The sequence below is a fragment of the Budorcas taxicolor genome, chromosome 3 (genome assembly GCF_023091745.1).
Source record: "Budorcas taxicolor isolate Tak-1 chromosome 3, Takin1.1, whole genome shotgun sequence".
NCBI lineage: Eukaryota > Metazoa > Chordata > Mammalia > Artiodactyla > Bovidae > Budorcas > Budorcas taxicolor.
In genome coordinates, this window is record NC_068912.1 from 57,274,618 (window position 1) to 57,296,795 (window position 22,178).

Consider the following 22,178-nt stretch of genomic DNA (forward strand, 5'->3'; position numbering starts at 1 on the left):
ACCCAGATGATCAATACTGAAATCAGAATGATTATATTCTTTGCAGCTGAAGATGGAGAAGCTCTATCAGCAAAAACAAGACTGGGAGCTGACTGTGGCTCAAGTCATGAACTCCTTATTGAAAAATTCAGACTTAAATTGAAGAAAGTAGGGAAAAACACTAGACCATTCAGGTATGACCTAAATCAAATCCCTTATGTTTATACAGTGGAAGTGACAAATAGATTCAAGGGACTAGATCTGATAGACAGAGTGCCTGAAGAACTATGGACAGAGGTTTGTGACGTTTTGCAGGAGACAGTGATCAAGACCATCACCAAGAAAAAGAAGTGCCGAAAACCAAAATAGCTGTTTCAGGAGGCCTTACAAATCACTGTGAAAAGAAAAGAAGCAAAAGGCAAAGGAGCAAAGGAAAGATATACCCATCTGAATGCAGAGTTCCAAAGAATAGAAAGGAGAGATAAGGAAGCCTTCCTCGTGATCAGTACATAGAAATGACTCTGATGCTGGGAAAGATTGAATGCAGGAGAAGGGGATGACAGTGGAAGAGATGGTTGAATGGCATCACTGACTCGATGGACATGAGTTTGAACAAGCTCTGGGGTTTGATGATGGACAGGGAAGCCTGGTGTGCTGCAGTCCATGGAGTCGCAGAGTCAGACATGACTGAGCAACTGAACTAAACTGAACAGAACTACCTAGCATTAATCATCCATAGGTTTACCCATATCCCCTCCCACTTGAACATCTGTCCCACCACACTCCTCTAGGTTGTTATCAGGTCCCAATTTGAGTTCCCTGAGTCATACAGCAAATTCCTGTTGGTTATCCATTTTATATATGGTAATGTATGTTTTCATGTTCCTTTTCCATACCTCCCAACCTCTCCTTCTCCCTCAACCAGCCATGTCCATAATTCTGTTCTCTATGTGTGTGCCATTGGATAGTCTTAAGATGTCATCTTTGTTGTAGGTTAATTGACCGTAGGTTGGTGAGTTTATCTCTGGGCTTTCTTTCCTGTTCCATTGATCTGTATTTCTTTATTTGGTTAACACCATATACAAAAATAAACTCAAAATGAATTAAAGGGCTGCATGTAGAACTGGATGCTATAAATCTCTTAGAGGAATCAGAGACAGAACACTCTTTGGCATAAATTGCAACAATTGATTTTAGGACCAGTCTCCTCCTGTAAAGGAAATAAAAATAGACAAATGAGACCTAATTAAACTCAAAAACTTTTGCACAGTGAAGGAACCACAAACAGATTGAAAAGAATCCCACAGAAGGGGAGAAAACATTTGCAAATGATGGGACTGACAAGGGTTTAATCTGTAAAATTTACAAATGGATCATGAGGCGCAATATAAAAAAACACAAACAACCCAACTAAAAATACATAGAAGACCTATAGACATTTCTCCAAAGAAGACATAAAGATAGACAAGAGGCACATCTAAAGATTCTTAATATTGCTAATTATTAGAGAAATGCAAGTCAAATGTAATATGAAATACATTGTCAAATATCAATAAGATATTACCTCACACCAATCAGAGTGACCATCATCAAAAATCTACAAACAATAAATTCTGGAGAGGGTGTTCACTTTTGGTGAAATGTGAATTGGTAAGCCACCAGGGGGAATCTCCAAAGTATGGAGACTCCTTAAAAAACTAAAAATAGAGCTATCATATAATCTAGCAATCTACTCCTTAGAATATATCCAGAGAAAAAGATGGTTCAAAAGATTCCATGTACCCCAGGCTTCATTGTAGTGCTGTTTACAATAGCCTGTGGTAAGTACGAGAAATATAAATACATGATATAGCTTATATGTGAAGTCTGAAAATCTGATACAAATGAAATTACTTACAAAACAGAAACAGACTTACAGAGTTAAAAAAAGGAATTTATGATTACCGGGGGTAAGGATGAGTTGAGGAGAGAGAGAGATTGCGAGTTTGGGATTGACATGTATACACTCCTGTATGTAAAATAGAAAACTAACAAGGACACTGTATAGCACAGGAAATCTGCACGATATTCTGTAATACCCTAAGTGGGAAAAGAATTTGAAAACGAATAGAGGCATGTAAAATGTGTGACTGAATCATTTTTCTGCAGACTGGAAACTCACACCATATTGTAAATTAGTTATGGTCCAGTACAAAATTAAATTTAAAAAGATACAGAGACAAGGTAGGGGGCATCTGTATCCAGGAGATGATGGTGGATGCTGGACTGAGGCAGCATCACTGACAGTGAGATGGGGAGAGACAAAGACGAGATGGGGAGATGTCTGTGACGGGACCTGTCAACTGATGGGAGGCAAAATGTGAGGAAATTGGCGGGTCAAGGTTTGGCTTCCTGGTCTCCAAGGTTTGGCTTTCTGGTCTCCAATTTGAATGCCTGGGTGATAAGATATTTCTTTCTCTGAGAAAAAGAAATTCAGAAGGTGGTGTGGGTGAAGATAATATTTAAGTTTTATGGAATTGTTTCATTTCCTTATAAAAATTGACAAACCTTTATCCAAAAAGCTCTCTAAACTACCCACATTTTAAATGTTGCCTTAAAATGTGTGTTTGTGAGTATGTGTGACGTCCATGGTGTGGGAGTAAAGGTTGGAGAAGGAACTGGCATTCAATAGCAGGATTTCCTCTGATGGCCTTATCCCTTGACTTTAGATTCTCTGGAATCTGGAGAGCCCTGTTTTCCTTTCTAGGAAAAAAAGTTTGATTAAGGGTCCAAATATATTTGAGAAACTGCTGTGTATGAATTTACAATTGGAGAAAAGTGCAGGATTTTGATCGTTGCTACTTCCAAGTCCGATCAGATATTCAAATTATGGAATGAGTGATGGCGCTGCTTCATATCACAACATTGCTATTTTTCAGTTCCTCATATGCTTCTGTCACAATTTTGTGTAAATGCCCTCCCTTATTTCCTATACTGTGTGAGGACAGATAGCAGGACACATAGTGTTTAGCACTTTGCTTATATTCCCCTTGAGGTCAGACATACCACAAATCAATGTATGGGTCATCACATAGTTTATTAAAGAAAATAGAGCACTGGGATCATAATTCATATAGTTGTTTTGCAAAAAAATGTTACTTGAATTGAGGTATAATGGGCTATTGTAGTACTAAAGCTATAGGACCACTTAATGTTGCATTTACAATCTTTCACACAGAGTACGTATTCTTCATGTGTCAGTCCTATGTGGTGAGCAAGGCCACCATACGACAACCCTGAGATTGTGCTTTGCTAAACTCCAGTGATGCCATTAATATATGATTTAAATGGATCCCTTTGGAGTCATATGTGTGATGGTCCTAGATAAGAATTGAGATTATAAGGAAACAGAAGACAGAAATAGAGGGAAATGGAGCCAATCCAAGGGATGAAGCCATGCTCAGCACCAGAAGTAGTGGGCAATGGTAGCGGGGGTCACTGGAAATGAAGACAAGGACTTGTCAGGAAATCCAGCATGGAAAATGACTGGAACTATGCCTGCAGAAGGGAGAATGGATGATGATGAGGCGAACACAAATCTTATCTACAAGGGGGAAGGAAGTGGAAGACAGTAGGAGTTTGGTGTCCAGGAAATTGTATATCAATTGCTTTGTCACCATAATTTTGTGCAACAACATTATTGACTGTGATCACTATGAAATGAATTTATTGAGTGGTATTATCTCTCTACCATCTGAGCCATATCTCTCTGGTATATAAGCATGGAAGAATATTGTTCTTCCATGTCTATAATGAACTGTGCTCCAGAGTTCTCCTATCTGATTGGGTACCAATATCTCTTACTTACTCACAAGACACTCCAATTCCATTGTGTGTGTGTGTTAGTCACTCGGTTGTGTCCAACTCTTTGCAACCCCATGGACTGTAGCTTACCAGGCTCCTCTGTCCATGAAATTCTCCAGGCAAAAATACTGGGGTAGGTAGCCATTCCCTTCTCCAGGGGGTCTTCCTGACCCAGGGATTGAACCCTGGTCTCTTTCATTGCAGGCAGATTCTACACTGTTTGAGCCATCAGGGAAGCCCAAATTCCATTAGTATTATCAATTTTGTCTCTCATGTTTGGTTTGTTGGTTAAATCCCAATCCTATTCATTTTAAGATATGCTTATACTTGAGTTGGATTTCCCAGGTAGCTCAGACTGTAAAGAATCTGCCTGCAATGCAGGAGACCCGGGAGTTTCTTAGATGGGTCCTATAAAGCTCTTCTCTTTACACAGTCTCTTGACATGGGAGATCCCAAGTGGATTAAACCTAGTCACAATCTACAATTCTACTCAATAAGAAACTCTATACTCCTTCAAGTATCAAACATGCACAAAATACTCGATGCCTTCCACCTTCTCTCTCCTGTCCATTTCTTCCATGCCAGACTGTCAGGAACTCTGCCCTTCCAGAGGCTCAGCAATGCTGATGTTAGTGGATTACCCTCCTGACTTAGGTGGCTTCCTGGGATTTACACTTCATTCAGGAGTGTCTTTTCAGAACACTGCACTTCTCCAGAAGAACAACCTCTTTCTCTCTTGCCTTATCTTCTTGGGTGGATGGTGTTTAGAGTGGTAGAATTAGTGGGTGGTTGTCATGTTTGGCTGACTTAGCACCTCTCACTTTCTGTAAGGAGATGTGGCTTGCTGTAGTCTAAGCTTGTAAGCTGGTGTACATGATAATATTTGTTCTCTGTTTTGGGCCTGCATAGTTGATTTTTGGGAATGATATCTTGATGGGTAGTAAATATTCCCTTGTTCTTGTAGTAAAGGTCATATTGAAGGCAAAACCTTGTGCTCCTAGAAATCTGGATATGAATGGAAGGTCAGTGATGTGGATAGTGAGGATTTTACTTGCTTGTAGGCTTGATAACTATCATGAGAGATACAATTACTGAATGAAACCTCAGACCACTTTGAAAACTTATAATTATTTGTGACTTGTGTTTTGTTTAATATCTGTCTTTCTGTGAGACTCTAACTTCCATGAAGACTTAGGGTAGTGTTTTCATTCACCATTCTACTCACAGCATTTAGCTGCAAAGTGTTGATAAACAGTAGGAATTTAATTTCTTGGCTGACTGACTGATGGGCAATTTGCCCTCATTTAGCTGTTAAGGGCCATTGTTCCACCCATACCAGATCATCAGATTTCCAGGTAATAGGGTTGGCAGCAAAAGCAACAGCCTCTAGGATAAATTTGAATATCCTAGACCTTCTGTATTTTTGTTAGGAACCGCCTCTAATGGAGAAACAATTTTCTGCTGATCTTCACCAAGCCCCTTATCAGGATTATACCTCATTTGCAGCATTTGGTTAGTAGCCTTTTTATCTGGGCTATATAAAAGCATTTCCATCTGAGATAATATATCTCTCCCCCATAAAGAAAAAGGTAGTGAAGGAATCACATATGGACAAAAGGTGCCTGTGCCCCTTTCTCATCTGACCAGGTTAAAATTTGTGAGCTCTTAATAACCAAGGGCATTAACCCTATTCCTACCAAGCTGGCACTGGTCACGCATGTTGGCCAGGATGAGGGCCAATCTTTTCCAGCAATGCAAGAGACGTCTGCTCCAGTATCTAACAGCCCTGACATTTTATTCCCTTGAGTCAAAAGATCTTTCAAAGGCTTTGGAGCTGTAATTTCCTGCATCCAAAAGGCTAAATCACTAGATCCAAATACTCTGGGACCCCTATCTTGAGAAGTCAAAATTTTTCCTGTCTGATAATAAGGTAAAAGCAAAAGCTGAGTTACTCTTTGACCTTTATTAATTTGCACAGGTTTGGTAGGCGGTGAGATCAAAACTTTAATTTCCCCAATATAATCAGGATCTACTACACCAGGCACCACCGAAATTCCTTGAAAACAAAGTGAGCAACGCCCCAGCACAAGTCTCACAATGCCCTCAGATAGGGGGCCAGCCACTCCCTTTGGAATCGGAGTAACCGATTTCAACGTCAGGGGTTAATATTTTTGCCAAGTCCCCTTATCGGTCCGCTTCTCTCCTAGCCTGGGTGAGGCCCCCCTGAGGGGGTTTTCTCCAAGGAGCACGCTCTGCATATTGTGCACATGTCTGCTTTAAAAGCTCCTTTGTTGAAACAGCGTCAGACTTTGTTTTTTTGGGCTCCAAAATCACTCCAGATGGTGACTGCAGCCATGAAATTAAAAGACGCTTACTCCTTGGAAGAAAGGTTATGATCAACCTAGATAGCATATTAAAAAGCAGAGACATTACTTTGCCAACAAAGGTCCGTCTAGTCAAGGCTATGGTTTTTCCTGTGGTCATGTATGGATGTGAGAGTTGGACTGTGAAGAGGGCTGAGCGCCGAAGAACTGATGCTTTTGAAGTGTGGTGTTGGAGAAGACTTGAGAGTCCCTTGGACTGCAAGGAGATCTAACCAGTCCATTCTGAAGGAGATCAGCCCTGGGATTTCTTTAGAAGGACTGATTCTAAAGCTGAAACTCCAGTACTTTGGCCACCTCATGAGAAGAGTTGGCTCATGGAAAAGACTCTGATGGTGGGAGGGATTGGGGGCAGGAGGAGAAGGGGACGACAGAGGATGAGATGGCTGGATGGCATCACTGACTTGATGGACGTGAGTCTGAGTGAACTCCGGGAGATGGTGATGAACAGGGAGGCCTGGTGTGCGGCGATTCATGGGGTCGCAAAGAGTCGGACACGACTGAGCGACTGAACTGAACTGAACTTGTTCAAAAAAACTTTTTATCTTCCTCAGCCTTAGGCAACGCTTTGGGAGGCTTTGAGGGCAAAGTGGGGAACGCCTGGGCTCTGGGAGGCTCAAATGGAAGAGTTGGCGATTGCTTTAAATCAGAAAGTGGTGGATAAGTTTTTAAAGGTTTGTTAGAGGGGGAGGGGGCTCACCAGTGCGCCCAGTCCAGCGTCCTGTAATCCCTCTCCTTCCTCAGGAGGTAGAGCACAGTCTCCCTCCTTTTCTTCGTCAATGGCAGAAAATATGATCTGCAAAGAAGGTGGAGACCCACCACCCACCGCTATAGCCTCCCCCATAGGCTGTCTAACAGCCTCATGACGAGGGTCCAGGACATTTCTAATCATATTCCACAGAGCAAAAGCATCTATAGGAAGCTTTTCTGGCCCATGGAAAGTATAAAACAAACACAGAAATTTAAAGTCTTCCTGTGCTTTCTTTAATATCTCTATGGGCTAACATGTGAAGTAATATTTCAATAAACATTTGTCTATTCTTAGATGCAGAGAAACCCATTCTTCTAGAGAATATTCTTATTTATTCTATACCCTCCTCACCCTGCCTAAACTACAGAGGGGTGCTGGCCACCCACAGGTACAATCCTAACCGCCCCGCATTACAATCTCAAATTACCTACCGTTCAGTGTCCCCTGTTCTGGGCGCCACTTGCTGGAGTCCAGCTCTAGCAACCTGAAGGTGTGAGCGGTGTCGGTGAGAAACTGAGGCAGCCTCTCAGTTTTCTTGGACTGGCTGTTTATTTCAAGCTTATGATTCTCTTTTATACTTTTACAAAAGCATTAGGTCAGAGGTTTGATATTTTTAGTTCCCATTGACCCAGATTTATTTTTCTCCAAAAACCACTGTTGCCCCTCAAAAGGAGTTCCTTCCTCAGCGATTCTCTTATCTACTTTTTCTTATGTTTCCTTGTGAATACACTGTAACTCATGCTAATGTCTGGGCTGCATACCACATTCCTCAGTTTAATTCTTATCTTTCCAAGTCCTGTTTGCCCCTAGTATCCTAAGCTCACTATTTCTTAGAAAGGGCATCTCTAAAGTCCCTAATTTCTATAAGCTATAGTAGAATATTGTAACATTACAGCAATCCTTAAATCTTTAGCTTCTAACTATTTTAATTATTCCTAAGCCCTAAATTCAGCAACAAATGGGCTTCAGATAGGAATCCCTCCCATGGCCTCAAGCTGCGGCCTGTGTGCTCACCCTGGAACATTTTTTTGTAGAAGTCCTTGAACAAATGTCAGCGATTAACTTTATGACTTATTCTTTGAGCACAGCTGCAGAAGGCTTTATGCCTTCTCACGCTCCTCTCAAAAACAATAACACCTTAATATTCTCTTCAGTCAACTCAGCCAAGGAAAGGAAAAAACAAGTCAGAATCACAAAGCATATCTCCTTCATTCCAGGTCTGTGCCTATGGAACAAAGGGAGGGGGTTTAGGGCTGTGCCTCTATTTTGTCAGTAATGCCTAATGCAGCTCCCAACACCCTCAGTGCTGAGATATCTGAATTTAGGGTATGGCAATACAAACCTTATCAGCATGAGAGCTGCTATGAATTGAACACTAAGTGTGTGCAGAAATGAGGCCAAGGACTGCCATTATCTTGAGATTTATACAACACTTGCGGGAGACCTGGGTTTGATTTGTGGGTTGGGAAGATCCCTTGGAGAAGGGAATGGCTACTCACTCCAGTATTCTGGCTTGGAGAATTCCATGGACAGAGGAGCCTGGCAGGCTACAGTGCATGGGGTTGCAAAGAGTTGGGCATGACTGAGCGACTTTCACTTTCACTTTTCTGATGGTGGATATTAGTATTTTCACAGATTTTTACAGATGAGAAAATTAAAGCATAGTTTCTGTTGCTTTTATATCAATCTCTAATTACAAAGAACTGTTTTAAAGTTTTATTTTTTATCAGTTCATTATGTAGAGAGAGTTTAAAATATAAAATAGTTCTGAAACATTTACAAAAAATTTACAATTGTAGTAAAGATTAAATCTCTTTGGACCGCATATTACTTTCCCCAATTTCTACTCCTTTTCTCTGCTCTACTTCAGAATTAAAATCTTGAAAGAATTGTGTGTATACAGTTTCTGGATTTATTCACTTCCTGTTTTTCTTTAGCAAGATTTCTCTTATTACGGTCACTAATAACTGTGTTGTTATATTCATTAGCCACATTTTAGCATTAATCAGAAATGCTTGACTGCTTCTTCCTACTTGAATCATTCTTATCTTTTCTTGATCTCACACACGAGTTTCTCATTTGTATTTTCTTATAAGCTCTTCCTGTTTTTCCCCCCTGGCAATTTATGCTTTTCTATTCAATATCAAAACTATTTGTGTCATTTGGAAATTGATAACATTTCTTAAATTGTTTATTACTGAATAACAAGGTTTATTACTGAATTTGCAAAGAAGCAATACAAAAGGCTTACAGAATATGGACGTAAATAGATAAGTGGGCTCAGTACAATATACCTCCACGGTTCCTGGGAGTGGGCCAGAGGTTTTGCAGTCCATGAAGCTGCTTTGACGGGAATAATCTACCAGGTCACAGGGGTTCAGAGCTTCCTGTTTCCTTCAGTTTTCTTAAGGACACGTTAAGGACAGGGTCCACTTACTACCACATGAGGAAATTCCTCGCTGTGCAACAGATCATCATTACATACTTCCCTGTTTGAATTTGCTTTGCTGAGGCAACTTGGAGAAAATAGAAGTATATTTCATAGACTCTGTATGGCTTGGGTTAGAGTTGGTGACAAGAGATATTTGCTCGAAAGTTCAAGGATCTAAAAGAGCTGCCATGACTACTTGGAGCTGAGGTGATAGGAGGCAATAAGAGATGGAAACAGGCTAGCGCCCTTACTCTTCCCTACCCCGTGTCCAGCTCCTCTCCATTAGTGCTGGCTTTGCCGACCCATCATGATCCCAGACCCACAATGAGAGACTTGGCAAGAGTCTTACAGGGGTGGTAGCAGAGCAGAGGCAAAGACATAGCAAACAGCAAACTCCTACAGTTCCACGCTAGTTCCTGGCCTTGCTTAACTTCCAACATCCAACACCAAGAGCTAACTCCAGTGTTTCAGGGAGGTTTGTTATTAATATTTATATTACGTTTCTTTTTTTTTTTCTGATTCTACAGTTCTTTTTTCAGTTCTTTAGTGTCCCAGTTAACCCCTATAATAAATTCTCAATTCCATAATGTTAACAGTGGTTCTGATACCCAGATGGAACACTGAGTAATACTGTTATTGGTTGTTTCAGTAATTTAGATTTATGGAACAAACTAGTTGAAAACTTGGTGGCTAAAACAACTACCTATTTATGTCCTCCATAATTGTGTTGGCTTACTGGTCTTAAAGGGGAGGTTCTTTTGCTAGTTATGCTTGAAGTCTAATGACTGCAAATAGAATAATCTTGAGGTATGACTGGAAAGCAGGGACAGTTAGGCCTCTTTCATTCTCTGTATAGTCTTGGAATCTCTGCAGTGATCTCTGTCACTATAACTGAAGTTTTGTAAATGACAGAGTTATCAAGAATACAAAAAATGTAGTGTCCATCATTTCTGCTGCTTTCTGATTTTTAAATAAGTCACTGGGATCATCCTATACCCTAATGTGGGAGACAACTACATAAGGCCATGAACAATAGGAGCTGTGGCTCTTTGGAAATCCTTTTGGAGACTAGCAACCATACTTTAGTGTCAAATCGACAGCAGTCCTGACTCACTTCATAGTTACTTTGAGCTGTGCTATTCTGAGTTCCATTTTATGGTAGTGTCATCAGACACTGTGTTTTGGGTCTCACCATTTACCCATGCTGTATTAGGTCACTCTGACCTGTAACATCAGCCAACACCAAGTAGCATGCATTATAACATGGGAAAGTGGTTCCCTCAGTTCTGGCTGAGCAGCTGAGATGGTAAATGGACACCATCTCTTGGTCCTACAAGCTTGGACTGACCTCTCCAGGTGGGTCGTTAGCCTGTGACACTGCCAACTGCCCATCTGTAGGGGCAGCAGCCATTTGGATGGCTGCTGTGGTGGTTTTTCTCTTCAGGAATCCTGTAGCCATTTGAACCTTTGTGGTTGATAATGGGCTACTCTTCCCCACTTAGGGCTGCCTCTCTTCCTTTATTGGGATAGCTTAGAATTTTTCCTGTAGCTAGATTTCCTACCAGATGGTGATGGCCCTAAGGTTTCATTTCTATACCTGGTACATTTTATAAATAAACTATTGGATCATAACAATGCTTTAGGAATGTAATGGAAATCCCATGTAGAGCCTTTATACTTCAGATTTTCTCACTAGGTTATCCTGTACTATAGCCAGGGCTAGCTTTGTGGGGTGGGACTTGTACATTTGCATGGTGTCTCATGCTTAGAAGGTCCAAGTACTTGGTTTAATGCTTTGCTGTTACCATCTTAAAATCCTTATAAATTATTGAGCAGGAGCTCTTCCTTTTCATTTTTTACTGACTCATATAAATTTTGTAGCTTATTCAGAACACAAAAATGGTAATCATTCTGTTGTTTTTCTGATTCTTACCAATTCATAATCAGTTACTGATGTAGTTCTGGAAATAGATCTAAACCAAAGCCTGTCCTGGAAGTGGAGAGTCTTCAACTAAGACCCATCAGGGCAAAGCTGTTGCCCCAGAGAATCAGGGAGAGTACTAACCAGGCTGCTAGGGTTGATAGGTTGGAAGGACATAGGGAAAGTCTGGCTGTTTTACATTATTTCTGTCCACTATTAGAGAATTTCAGGCTTTTATTCCCCTCCTGGTAAAAAGTCAGTTGTCTTACTCTACCCCTTTGGAGAAGAAAAAGGCAATCCACTCCAGTAATTTTGTCTGGAAGAATCCTATGGACAGAGGAGCCTGGCAGACTACTATAGTCCATGGGGTCACAAAGAGTCAGATATGACTGAGCAACCAACATTTCCACTTTCAACCCCTTTCCTACATTTTCTCCATGTTTGCTTCTATGTATATAGCTTTCAGCAATGCTTGAGGAGGTGCCAGCCCACCAGAGGAATTAGTTGTGCTAACAGACCTTCTACCTCAATAGCACAGTCCCCAAATGCCCTTCTACACAGCTTATTTTCCAATGAATGCTGTAAGAGTAAAACCAACATTTCCAGTTATCAGGCATCCCCCACTTATTTCCTTTCCCCTAGCTTCTTTAATATCTTCCATATCAATGAAGTACAGTAAACATGTCCTTATTTATATTGTATATACTAGTATATTGTTGGAGAAGACTTGAGAGTCCCTTGGACTGCGAGGAGATCCAACCAGTCCATCCTAAAGGAAATCAGTCCTGAATATTCATTGGAAGGACTGATACTGAAACTCCAGTACTTTGGCCACTGATGTGAAGGAGTGATTCATTTGAAAAGACCCTCATGCTGGGAAAGATTGAAGGCAGGAGGAGAAGAGGACGACAGAGGATGAGATGGTTGGATGGCATTACCGATTGAATGAACCTGAGTTTGAGTAAAAGCCAGAAGTTGGTGATGGACAGGGAGGCCTGGCATGCTGCAGTCCATGGGGTTGCAAAGAGTCAGACACGACTGAGTGACTGAACTGAACTGAAAGACAGTGAAGTCGCTCAGTCGTGTCCGACTCTTTGCAACTCCATGGACAGTAGCCAACCAGGCTCCTATGTCCATGGGATTTTCCAGGCGAGAATACTGGAGTGGGTTGCCATTTCCTTCTCCAGGGGATCTTCCTGACCCAGGGATCGAACCCAGGTCTCCCTCATTGTAGGCAGACGCTTTACTGTCTGAGCCACCAGGGAAGTCAACTGATACAAGTATACAATTAAAGACCTTCAGTGAATACAATAAAATCAATTTATAGTAAAAAATACTCAGACCAAATTCATTTCTCAATAATATAGTTTATTTGCCTTTTTACATTTGTATTTTGACCACTCCAATAGACAGTTTGAACTTCTTGATGAAATTTGTATTTTTATAGAGAAGTTTTGTGTCAGATAATATGTAACCAGGTATGAATATGAAAAAGATATTTATCACCTTTTGATACATTAATAAATACAAATTGTTTAATTTAATATTGATTTACAATTTTTCAAATATCTCTGCATGTTTCTATTTAGTCAAAGGGTTCCTTGTAAAATTCTTAAAATTATTTTCACACATGATAAATTTAAAAATTCTGAAACATCCTTTAATTTTGTTGTTGATATATTCTTAAAACCCTGTTCTGGGTCTGCTAGGCTTTCTTCTCTTGTTTAAGATACAAATGGTGATGCTTAAAATCAGACTAACAATTACCACAGAGCCAACCACTAACAACACCAAGGTAGAAATGCTGAGTCCGGATTTAGAGGGATTTTTATCAGGACTAGGATCTGGATGAATTTCATCAGGAATGTAATCTGCTTGAACAAACAAAGCTACTTGCACAATGTTGGATACTTTTGATGTCAAATTGCTTTTATCCACACTTTGAATGGCAATGAATATGTGGGTTTCATTTTCCTCTGAGATATTTCCTGGTTTGAATGTGAAGGTTTCCTTGGAATTGGCCTCTTTTGGTAACAGAGCAGTAGTGTTTACTTGCAGAGCATCATCAAAATTATCCCTTAGATCCAGGATGCTTTCACTTATTCTTATGATATACTGTTGAACTAAGAAAAAATGTTATATGTAGTTTAGAAACTAGAGCATACCATATGAAATCTTTTTTCATTCTCCTCCAAAACGCTGTTAGTCATGCCAAAGTTATGCTCACATCCACAGCCTTATTTATTTTTCCATAAAAGCTGAATTCTGATTTTTAAACTGTGCAGATGATACATGGCAGGTTATAATATGCCACACTTGATGATTCATAACATGAGATTATAAAATTAATACTTTGCTGAGCTATTAATTATAAATTATTTCCCTCTCACACACCCTTAGACACTTGCTTTTGCAACAAGCAACTTTCAATTAATCAACAGTGCATGACACGTAGTCCTTACCTTTTCCAACATCAAAATCATCCCCTGGTGCTGTCCACGTTAGATTGATCTCATTCTCATGTGATGTGGCCTCAAGATCCGTGATTTGACTTGGCGGGAAGAGGTCAAGTAATGAGGGAGACTGTGGAACATTGGAAACCACAAATGCATCTCCTGTTGCTGTTCGGGTGAAACTCTCCACATTTGTCTGAGTGTCCTCATCATTTTCAGGTCTTGGTGGATTCCCTTCAATGTTGCCTGCATTACAAATTCCTGGTATTTAATGGACAAATCTGCACTAATATTTTCAGAACTCAATGAATTGTATTTCTTATCCTACATTCCCCCCTCTTTTTTTTTCCATATACACACTTTCATTTTATTAATTTTGGTGACAAGATCATAAGGATTCAGTTGGTAGAAGAATTCTTTCTTTAGCATCCTGACCAGAGTATTGTAGGGTAGAATTGGATAATAAATTGCTTTGGAATTAAGACTGTCCTGAATGGGAATATTGTTATATAGTTAATATATGCTTTAAAAATAAAGGAGTTGCTCTATTTCTTAAATTATCTTTAAGATGGGAATAAATCTGGGGGAATTTCTACTGGTTCACTTTCAGTCACTTGTGTCAGGTTTCATTCACACTTCCTCCCTGTTGCAACTGCTAATGACTAATATTCAGATTATATTGCAACAGAAAGCCCCTATAAGGGTGACATATGGGACAAAACAAAGGAAAGCTAACAAAAATGTATTCTTAATATTTTTCATTGCTTTCCTCTACACATTTTTCCTTTTGACTAAATAAAAACTTTGCAAATAAAGGCTTATGTAATCAGATGGATAAATTCTACCATTGGTTTCTAGTTAGTTCAGATCAGTCGCTCAGTCGTGTTCGACTCTTTGCGACCCCATGAATCGCAGCACGCCAGGCCTCCCTGTCCATCACCATCTCCCGGGAGTTCACTCAGACTCATGTCCATCGAGTCAGCGATACCATCCAGCCATCTCATCCTCTGTCGTCCCCTTCTCCTCCTGCCCCCAATCCCTCCCAGCATCACAGTCTTTTCCAATGAGTCAACTCTTTGCATGAGGTGCCCAAAGCACTGGAGCTTCGGCTTTAGAATCATTCCTTCCAAAGAAATCCCAGGGATGATCTCCTTCAGAGTCGACTGATTGGATCTCCTTGCAGTCCAAGGGACTCTCAAGAGTCTTCTCCAACACCACAGTTCAAAAGCATCAGTTCTTCGGTGCTCAGCCTTCTTCACAGTCCAACTCTCACATCCATACATGACTACTGGAAAAACCTTAGCCTTGACTAGACGGACCTTAGTTTGCAAAGTAACGTCTCTGCTTTTGAATATACTATTTAGGTTGGTCATCACTTTTCTTCCAAGGTGTAAGCGTCTTTTAATTTCATGGCTGCAGTCACCATCTGCAGTGATTTTGGACCCCCCAAAATAAAGTCTGACACTGTTTCCACTGTTTCCCCATCTATTTCCCATGAAGTAATGGGACTGGATGCCATGATCTTCGTTTTCTGAATGTTGAGCTTTAAGCCAATTTTTTCGCTCTCCTCTTTCACTTTAAGTACATAACATATTAGCCTCTTCATCCTGAGCTGAAAATGTGGCAAATTTTTGTTGATATAGGTCAGATGCTCCAAACAAATCTAATAATGGCTGGCTTTCATTGAAATGTCTATACCAAAGACACTGTAAGCTTAGGTTAATTTGGAGGCAAACTGTCCTGTGACTGAGAATTCATTCCAGAAATGGGAGAAGCTATACTCTGAAGTTATAAAATATTTGTAGCCTTAATCATACCAACTCACAATTATCCAAGCCACCGTTGATTTCAGATATTATGAAGTACTCACCATTTACTACCCAGCCTGGTATGTATGCAGCTGTATTCAGTGGATGCCTTAAGTTCCTTGTGACAGCATTTTCTCCTCCATGAGCTCGTACTTTTAAGTTATATGCGCCATTTTCTTTATAAGTTGTAAAGTATCTAGAGTAGACTCCATCATTCTTGAAAGAATCAGCACCTTGTTATGGAAGTGAAGGAATAAATTACTAATGTAAAGAAAAATAAAAACTTAAGTGTCTTCTAAGTCAAGCATATGGGCTTTATAAGCATATTGCTTTTATTGATCTCCCTATTTTGTGATTGACCCCTTGGGGAATATTTCCATTTTGCTCTGCCAATCAGTATCTTGTTGGATGGATATCCTTGTGGTACTGTGTTTGTATGTGTACATATGCATGCATACTAAGTCGCTTCAGTCCTGTCAGACTCTGCAACCCTGCAGACTGTAGCCCACCAGTGTCCTCTGTCTGTGGGATTCTTCAGGCAAGAATATTGGAGTGGGTTGCCATGCCCTCCTCCAGGAGATCTTCCTGACCCTCCTTCCTGACCAGGAGATCTTCCTGACCCAGGAATCAAACCGAAGCCTCTTATGTCTCCTGCATGGGCTGGTGGCCTCTTTACCACTGGTGCCATCTGGGAAGCCCGTGTGTGTGTGTGTATTATTTTTGTTGTGATTGTTGTTCAGTCACTAAGTTGTGTCTGACTTTTTTGTCAGACACATGAACTGCAGCACGCCAAGCTTCCTTGTCCTCTGCTATCTCCCACAGTTTGCTGAAATTCATGTCCATTGAGTCAATGGTGCTATCTAACCATCTAATCCTCAGCCCTCTTCGCCTTTTGCCTTCAGTCTTTCCCAGCATCAGGGTCTTTTCCAGTGAATCAGCTCTTTGCATCATGTGACCAAAGTATTAGAGCTTCAGCAACAGTCCTTCCAATGAATATCCAGGGTTTATTTCTTTTAGGATTGAATGGTTTAATATCCTCTCAATAGTCTTCTCCAGCACCACAGTGCAAAAGCGTCAATTCTTTGGCGCTCAGCCTTCTTTATGGTCCAACTTTTACATCTGTACATGACTACTGGAAAAACCATAGCTTTGACTATTCAGACCTTTGGCAGCAAAGTGATGTCTCTGTTATTTAATATGCCAAGTTTGTCATAGCTTTTCTTCCAAGGAGCAAGTCTTTTAATTTCATGGCTGCTATCACTGCAGTGATTTTGGAGACCAAGAAAATAAAATCTTTCACTGCTTCCATTTTTTCCCTTTTTATTTGTAATAATATATTATTACACAGACATACTGGTATATATACTGATACCTATGCATGTGTACTTAATGCCTTCATCTTATGAACTCATATGCAGATTATTATAGCATTCTTCTTACCGTTTCTCAGCTAGTCTGTTTGCAGCTCATGCTTTAAGCACAATTATGTTGTCTCTCTCTCTCTCTCTGAATCAAAGGATCCCCACTAAAGAAATATTATCTTTGCATAAGATTTAATTCTCATTGCTATCACCTACAAATTACTTATTTAACTTATCTTCAATGTCTCACTTTTCATTTTAATCCCTACCTCTTACACTATGATTGATTAATTTTCTGGTCTAACAGTGGGAAACCCCATCTGTTTTTAGAATAAACGTTTAGGAGAGCTTAGGAATACTGTATCATAAGGATATTTCTTCATATCACCAGTACTAGAGAGTTTTGTTAACTTGCAAACACATTTCTCCAGAGGGTTAAGACTTTTAAGAGAGAGATTCTTAAAATGAAATCCTTAGACCAACAGCATCTGCGTTTCTCTGGGTCATATAAGGAATGAAGGTTTTTCCGATGTTCCCATTCTGTGTTATAAAACAAGCTCTTCAGGAGTTTCACTTCAGGAGTTAAAATTTGAGAACCCCTGCTCCAGGTCATTGTTAATTGCCAATGCTTTCTTAGGTAAAGTCATTCTTAAGCATCTATGCTTTCTTAGGTAAAGCTGTCCCAAATTATTTGAGTTTTATTTGAGAAATTTTATTTCTCCTTGAGAAATGAAACAAGATACAGGAGTTTTAACGTAGCATGGAAGGGGTTGAGAGAAAGAGAGTCATGGGATAATTTAAGAAAATATTGTCATATTAGATGACGGCGCTGATAAACCAGACTTTTGCCTTCTAAACTTCTCACAGGGCCAACTCTAGTTGATGATAGGTTATAAGCTGGCTGATTTAACTACACTGAAAAGAAGCTAATTGAAAATTCTGACAACTTAGATGTTTACTGAGATAGTAATTTCTTTACTAAATGACCTCTCTAAAAAAGTGTTAGTTCCCAGAATAATTCAGAATTGGGAAAAGGTTTTAAAGTACAGTACCACTCACCCATACAGACCAAGGAGATAGAGAGTGGTCAACACTGTATTTTGATACCTTCCAATCAGATCTGGTATCTGATGATGACCCAGTGATGTCCCCTTCTCTCTGATGGCAGATCCAGCTTCCTTTGGTCTCAGTCCCCAAGATTATATGTGAACTTTTTATTCAGCTGTTGGGAATTTCTCATGGCTGTCATCCCCTCCCTGCCAGGGACCCAAATTGTACTGCTTCATTCCATACTACTACTTGGGTTTCACTGTCTCTGGCCAGAATTTCTTGGTTATATAATCCTGCTGCTGCTGCTGCTGCTGCTGCTGCTAAGTCGCTTCAGTCGTGTCTGACTCTGTGCGACCCCATACATGGCAGCCCACCAGGCTTCCCCATCCCTGGGATTCTCCAGGCAAGAACACTGGAGTGGGTTGCCATTTCCTTCTCCAGTGCATGAAAGTGAAAAGTGAAAGTGAAGTCGCTCAGTCGTGTCTGACTCTAGCAACCCCACGGACTGCAGCCTACCAGGCTCCTCCATCCATGGGATTTTCCAGGCAAAAGTACTGGAGTGGAGTGCCATTGCCTTCTCCATATATACCCCTAGGAAACACTTATTCAGAATTCCTGATGCTGTCCTCAATATCAGCAATGATACTTTCCTATGTATTGGAAGACATTGGTTGTCTAAATGGAAGAAAGAACAATAATGACAGGAAAGTTCATTGAGTGCTCTACCATGTGTAAGACACTTGCAAATCACTCTGGAGTTGTTACCTGGATAGAATTTCACCCTGGTCCAGTTGTTCATCCACAATCTGCATCAATTTTCTGATGCCTGTCCCTCTGCCCCACATTTCCTCAGGGACTCATAACATACCTTGAGTTATGAAAATTTAGACTTGTTCCAAGAAACCTGTGATTTACCTGCACCATTATCCAAAAGTTCCAAAACTTCTGTTTCTCCAAATTTTGATTCAATGAAAGCAGTCACGTTGGCTCCAAGAATGGGTAAATACCCTTGTAGAATTTCTGCATAAACAATCAGTGGGCTGGGATAGCTGTTTGTATCTTTATTCACTTTAGCATTCACTGTGATTGGAGGCACAAAAGAGTTTGCTGCCCGAGAATTTACTGTTATAGTCAATGTTTCTGAGCTTGTTTTTGCTTGAATATTGTAAGTCCACACACCCACCTAAAAATTCAATTAAAATGGAATAAGTATCCAACAGCAAGCTATTTTCTGTTTTTCCATTATCTAACTCTTAACTATTAAGTGTGTTACCGAATAAACAGAGCTTTGAGAGCTTTAAGAGTTTTGAGGGTAAAGAGGTAACAGTTGAGGCAGTTTGGAAAGAATATCCTATTATCATGCCTGGTATCCAAAGTTTATGAAATCTCCATTGGTAAAAATAAGTTTTGGAAAGTTTGCTTTGATCTTGGACTTATCCTTAGATCTCAGAGTCTACAGACTCTATGACCTGGTGAAAAATGAAAGTGAAAGTTGCTCAGTCATTTCTGACTGTTTGCGACCCCATGGACAATAGTCCGTGGAATTCTCTAGGCCACAATATTGGAGTGGGTAGCCTTTCCAACCCAGGGATCAAACCCAGGTCTTCTGCACTGCAGGCAGATTCTTTACCATCTGAGCCACAAGAGAAGCCTAAGAATATTGGAGTGGGTAGCCTATCCCTTCTCCAGCAGATCTTCCCGTGCCAGGAATCAAACTGGGGTCTCCTGCATTGTTGGCAGATTCTTTACCAACTGAGTTATCAAGGAAGCTCCCCTATGATCTGGTATAAGAAATAGCTTTGTAGCTATCTACACAGCAAGCTGCACAGACTTACTACATTGTCCTGTCAAAGTTATCCTTAGCCTACTTAATTTTTTCCTTTCTCTTCCTTTCTTCTAATGCTTAAGTTCTTTTTTCCCCCTCTGTCACCAAAATTTTCAGGACCATACAGTCATATCAAGTACATTCTACTTTATCTTAATTTTGAAATGATACAAGTATTGGCATCCACATTTATGATATCAAATGATGTATTTTTACCTGTAAAATTTGCGAAGAGGTCTAAAAATTAATTGCTTACCTTTGTAGCTCCTGGAATATTGAGATAGGCCATTTTGGAAGCTGAATCCACTGTGAAATTCTCCATTGACATTCCATTGGGATCAAAGAGATAAATAGAGGGAAGTTGTTGGCTCCATGTGATGAGAAAGAATGTGTCCTTTCCCACAGTGCTATCAATTATTACAGTGCCATTCATCCAGTCATTACTGTTGAGTTTTAATCCCTTACTTTCAAGCTGTTTAAATATATAAAAAATTAATAACTGTAGAAGAGAGTAATTTTATGCTTTTTTTCTGTTTTACATATTTTTAAATTTCTGCCTTGAGAACAAACTTAAATATGGCATACCACCTTAGGCTTGCGATCTCTTTGAAAGCTAATTGGGATGACAGTTGTCAGTCAGAAAGTGTGGAACTAAAGCTACTGAGGCGAGAACAGGATATAATAAAAGCATTAGAGCAGGACAATGGGATTTACAGTTGGAGATACAGCCCTGTTATTGTTTTCCCAGCTGTCTTGGTGAGCACCTACGCTAGGATTTAGCATTAAAGTGCTAAACTACCTCTGAGAAAATTAGTTCTGTGTGTGTATTGCCCTCAGTTTACCATTTTTCTTGACTTAAAGTGCTCCGTCACTCAGTTGTGTCTGACTCTTTGTGACACCATGGACTATAACTCTACAGGCTCCTAGTCCATGGAATTCTCCAGACAAGAATACCGGAATGGATTGCCATTTTCTCCTACAGGGGATCTTCCCCACCCAGGGATCCACCCAGCATCTCCTAAATTGGCAGGCAGATTATTTACCACTGAGCCACCTGGTGATGATACAGAACTCAAAACTTGTAACAACCAGATTATTTTTCTTGGTTAGGTCTAAATCCAAACATAAACACTCAAGGGCTAGGAACTCTCACCTGAAGAGATTGCTGGGAGGCATCGATGTTCCCTGATGCAAGGGCTGCAAAAGCATCAATAAGGCCATTGTTCTGGCCTTCATCTGAAGCATAAACATATTTTCCTCCTAAAATGTAAATACATTAACTAGGTTGCTTTTCAGAAAATAAGTGCTTTTCACATTTTAGTGATTAAGATGATATCAGGGTAAACAAAACCATAGTTTCAATGTGTATTATAAAAATAAATCCAAATCAGATAGGCATAAAAGATTATCTCTGAAATGTTGCCTAAAAAATTTCAAAACTGGGAGGTAAGCTACCTTTTAGCTCCACTAATAGAAATCTTTCTGGTTTAAATGCATCAACTAACTAAAGAATGTGAAAGGAGATGTTATAATTTCATGAACTAAAGCTCACAGGATCACATAGCCTTTAGGAAAATTATTCACTTTAATGATTATTTGAGATACAGTTCTGACCATATCAGCTTTCAAGTTTTCCTGCCAGAGTGGGTCAGAATCAGAAAGGTTAAAGAGATTTCATATTGAAGCATCCTGACAAAATTTGGCAATGAGCAGATAAAAAAATGGTAAGCAATAAAGACACGTTTAAAAACAATACTTTTGGAGGGATATTTAGGACAGAAATATTTTACAATGGCTATAAAATTACTTCAAAATGATGGGAGTTTGTACAATTAAGCATTAAAAAGCAAGTGCTTGTTTGGTAACATTAGAGGTCAATTCAATACAATAATTGGTTTTTATAATGTTATAAATTATATATTCTCTACTATGTTTAAGAAGGCACTGAACACATGTAGTCCATTTTCTTCACATGTCTTTGTAAGATAATAGCTATTTTACGTTTAATCTAGAAACGTTGTTATTACTATATTTATAGCCGGAGCTTCTGTTAAGCCCATCCCTTACCTTTCAGTCTATTCTCTAGCCTCATGTATTTCTCACTATCCCTCAATGTGGCTTGCATTGTCACCCCAACATGCTTTATATTCTCTGTCATCCTTTTTTCTTCCAGAGAAAGCAAACAAACTGATAAATGTTTGGCTCCTCATCTCTCATGCCTTGTTTCCCTGACTCTATTCAATGCTGAGAGAATCAATGACTCCATCTGCTCACATGGTGTTTGACACCTGTGTATGTCTCTTGTTATGGAGGAGTGTTATCTGACTATGCTTTTCTGATTAGTGGTGTTATTTGTCTCTCGGGTCAGCAGGACT

General features: G+C 39.9%; 1 protein-coding gene across 1 annotated transcript in view; it reads right to left on the bottom strand.

Annotated features, from left to right (window-relative positions):
* Positions 1-12,989: 12,989 nt before the first annotated feature.
* CLCA4 (chloride channel accessory 4) overlaps positions 12,990-22,178 on the bottom strand; it is a 30,936-nt gene continuing 21,747 nt past the window's right edge. Inside the window, exons 9-14 of the mRNA XM_052637608.1 lie at positions 20,957-21,063; positions 20,060-20,275; positions 18,894-19,161; positions 15,630-15,800; positions 13,769-14,005; positions 12,990-13,429 (exon numbers count right to left, since the gene is read on the bottom strand). Coding sequence (XP_052493568.1) covers positions 12,990-13,429; positions 13,769-14,005; positions 15,630-15,800; positions 18,894-19,161; positions 20,060-20,275; positions 20,957-21,063 — 1,439 coding nt within the window. The remainder of the gene's footprint in view (positions 13,430-13,768; positions 14,006-15,629; positions 15,801-18,893; positions 19,162-20,059; positions 20,276-20,956; positions 21,064-22,178) is intronic.